The 3,298-nt window shown below is 59.1% G+C and overlaps 1 protein-coding gene across 14 annotated transcripts in view; it reads right to left on the bottom strand.

The window, feature by feature from the left end:
* The window catches only part of DYSF (dysferlin), a 229,745-nt gene that overhangs the window by 95,406 nt on the left and 131,041 nt on the right, over positions 1–3,298 (bottom strand). For all 14 annotated transcript variants that reach the window (XM_007453392.1, XM_007453388.1, XM_007453390.1 and 11 more), the window contains 2 exons: positions 1,485–1,578; positions 912–989 (listed from right to left, as the gene is read on the bottom strand). In XM_007453392.1, the coding sequence (XP_007453454.1) occupies positions 912–989; positions 1,485–1,578 (172 nt within the window). The remainder of the gene's footprint in view (positions 1–911; positions 990–1,484; positions 1,579–3,298) is intronic.

A 3,298-nucleotide genomic window follows, 5' to 3' on the forward strand; every position in this document is an offset into this window, starting at 1 on the left:
AGGGAAAGATGAAACCGGTGAGATCCAAAGGGGTCAGATCACGAAGGAGTTGTCTGCCAGGCTAAAGAGTTGGGGATTTACCTGTTAGTGTCTATGTCTGCAATCAGGGGAGTGACATGACCAGCTGTGTCTGGGGTTGTGTGGAAGGTCACAGGCAGGCCAGGAGATGACTGGAGCATTCAGATAAAAGGGGCAAGGCCAGTGTGAGACAGCAGCCACAATGCAGAATAGGAGGGAACAATCTCCGAGACAGATTCAGGAGCCAGAATCAACAGAACTGGGCACCTGACTGTTACCAACCTGATGGGCAGTAGAAGCGCATTGACGTGATACTAAGACCAAGGTGGGAAGTAAAGGGGGGCCTGGATCTGGGGGAGGGGTCCCAAGGAGTTCAGCTTGGACAAGGTGAACTGAGGTGCCTCTGAGGCTTCTGGGGGAGACGTCAGAAATGTGGCTGGACATAAAGGAACTAAAGACCTGGAAGCTTCCCCAACAGGAGTGGCTACTGGGCTGCCTGGGGGACCCCAGTGCCCAGAGAAGAGAACACACACAGAACTCTCGGAAGCATCAGGCTTAGAGGGCAGTAGCTCAGTAGGAGCAGGTAGGGCAGCAGGAAGCTGCAGGAGACCAGGAGAGAGGGGTGTCCCAGAGGCCAAGGCCAGAGGGGCTTTCAGGAGGAGGGGATGGTCAGTAAAACCAAAACCTGCAGAGGGGTCAAGCAGGCCACCTGACAACCAGGAGGACACGGTGACCTGACAGCAGCCCTCACCTCCGCAAACGCAACAAACACAGCGCCCCCCGACCCACCATAGGAGAAGCCTGGGCCATGTTGCCTGTGGTCTGAAGGCCCGACGACTCTGTTCCCAGCCCTCGGTCCCTGGTCCCTGGCTCTCCTACCTCCTCCCACCTACCAGAAAAGGAGTCCTTGTCCATCGCAGGCAGATCCCGAGCCTGGTACATGTAGCAGCGTAGATGGTAGCGGTTCCCGCCTGCACCGAGGAAGAAACAGATGCCAGCTGAGGGGCTGGGGGTGACCAAGATCTGGGGCTAGAGGGGAGGACAGAGGGTGTCCCTAGAAGGGGCAGCGCACAGAGGGGCTGGATGGTAGAAACGACACGTGTACGCTATGCTGGAGTCAGCTGCTCTCAAGATCAGGAGAGCAGACCACAGCCCAAAGGTGGACCCCCAAGTGATGTGTCCTCGGGCCTGGCGACAGCTGGGGAGGTGGCAGAGGAGGGGGAAGGAGTGGAGGGGTCACAGATGATGGGGGCAGTGAGAATGCACAGCGCCTTGAATGCTGGATCTCAGGCTTAGAGTTCACACACACACACAAACCAAGAGACACTGACCCACTAACAAAACACCCAGATTCAGTCCTCCTCAGCCCCCACGTATACACCTGACCATGTAACCCACACAAACAGGAACGTCAGGCTACACACTCATCCATGTCACCCCGGTAGACACCTCTAAACGTCACTTACAGTCAAAGATGCAGGAAATCGTGGGTCTGTTCACGCCAAAGCTCAAGGTGGAGACAGTCTTGGAATCTTCACTCCTGTCGTCCACCACGCCGCCCTGGAGATGGAGAGCTGGTCACCGCAGACTCTGACCCCAGAGCCTGGGGGTGGCAGGGAGGCTGGTTCGGGGAGTCAGCTCCCCAGGGTCCTTTAGACAAGGCTCCTCACCTGCCCAAAGCTCTGATTTCACTCCGGGGCAGCGCCTCCCCAGACCCCAGTGTTAAGTCCACAGGGAAATTCTCCCTCTCTAGTGGAGACCGGACAAGCCAGAATGGGATTTTGAGCTGTTCCAGCCTAAGAAGTTAGAGTTTGCTAGAAGGAAGGACTCGAAAGGGCTCTCTGAGAGGGAATCCAGTGGGGATCTGCCCGGGCTGATGAGTTAGGGGGAGCCCGAGTCTGGAGGGCCCTGTCTAGCATCTCTGTCCACCCAAGACATGTCTGGACACGGCGCTGGTGCCAGGGACACACAGGCACTTAGCTGGGTCCCCAGCTCTGGGGAGAAGCTGCACTGCATCCTCCACTGTCTCTCATCAGCTCCCACTGTGCTGACGGTCAGAGGAGGCCTCAGCCTGAGGACAGGGGACAGGAGTCGAGGCAGGGTGGGTCTACACTCAGCCTCAGAAGCTGTGTGTAAACCTTGCCCTTGTTAGCGCTGGGCTCTAACCACTGGGCCATAAACAGCCCCCTTGGACCATGTGCCCACCTCCTTGGTGCACTCCACCACCACCTCTGCCACACCGCAGCCCCTCATCAGGGATGAGCCCCAGCGGGGATCTCAAGGCCCCCACAAAAATTGAAAATGTGCCAGTCACACAGCAGCCCATCCTTCCAGACCTGGCTTTCTGTGATACCAGCTCCACCAGCCTCCCACGGCACAAGTCCAACAGAGAGACTGCCCGCTTCCTCTGCGAGCCCTCCCCCACCCCCCACGCTGTCACCTGCCCCAGCCCCTCGCCAGTCCCTCTACCCAACACACAAGCATGCACACCCTTGAAAGAAAGCCCCGGCCTCCCCTCCCGTGGCAGTTTCACCCCACCCAGGCCCACCCAGAGCAGCCACTTCCCAAGGCCACCCTGCCCCCCCCCTGGCGGCAGCCATTTCCCAGGAGTCTCGACCTCTCCCCAGGCCCTGCAGCTACATCGTCGCCCCACCCCCCTGGATGTATGGCCACCTAGGTGCTCCTCCTCTCCAAACCATGCCCACCCTCAGGGCCTAGCCCCAGACCTCCGGAAGGCTCCCTGGGTGCCCGTCCGCTGGCTTCCGATCCGCCCGCACCCAGGACCAGAACCAGCTGCATTACCCACACTCAGCACCCGGCTCCCGGCCTGAAGCCCTCCATGGCTCTCGCCACCTGAAGGGTCCTGGTCAAACCCCCAGTGACCTGCTCCACCTTCCCCCTCCAACACCAGGGCTTACTTCCCCCAAATCCAATGGGGCAGGCCACGCTCCCCAAAGCTGGCCCAGACATGCACCTGCTCCCAATGCAAGTTCCTACCGTTCCCTGCCAAGAATACTGGTTCTCCCCCAAATCAGCTCATCTTAGGACACCCAGGGAAGGCCTGCCCTGGTCACTCGGGGTCAACAAGGAAATGCAACCTAAAGGTAGGCAGTCATCCTCTGCTCCATCCCACAAAAGAGCCCATAAAACATATACGGGGGAAAGACATGTTCATCTGCTCTCCCAGGGACCCACCGAGATCCGGTACAACGGGGTGGGCTCTGGCTCCTAGCACAGGACACCCCCCTTTCTGACAGGAAGATACGGTGACGCGCCCCCC

The sequence above is a fragment of the Lipotes vexillifer genome, unplaced genomic scaffold (assembly GCF_000442215.2).
Source record: "Lipotes vexillifer unplaced genomic scaffold, Lipotes_vexillifer_v1.1 scaffold253, whole genome shotgun sequence".
In the NCBI taxonomy this organism is placed as follows: domain Eukaryota; kingdom Metazoa; phylum Chordata; class Mammalia; order Artiodactyla; family Lipotidae; genus Lipotes; species Lipotes vexillifer.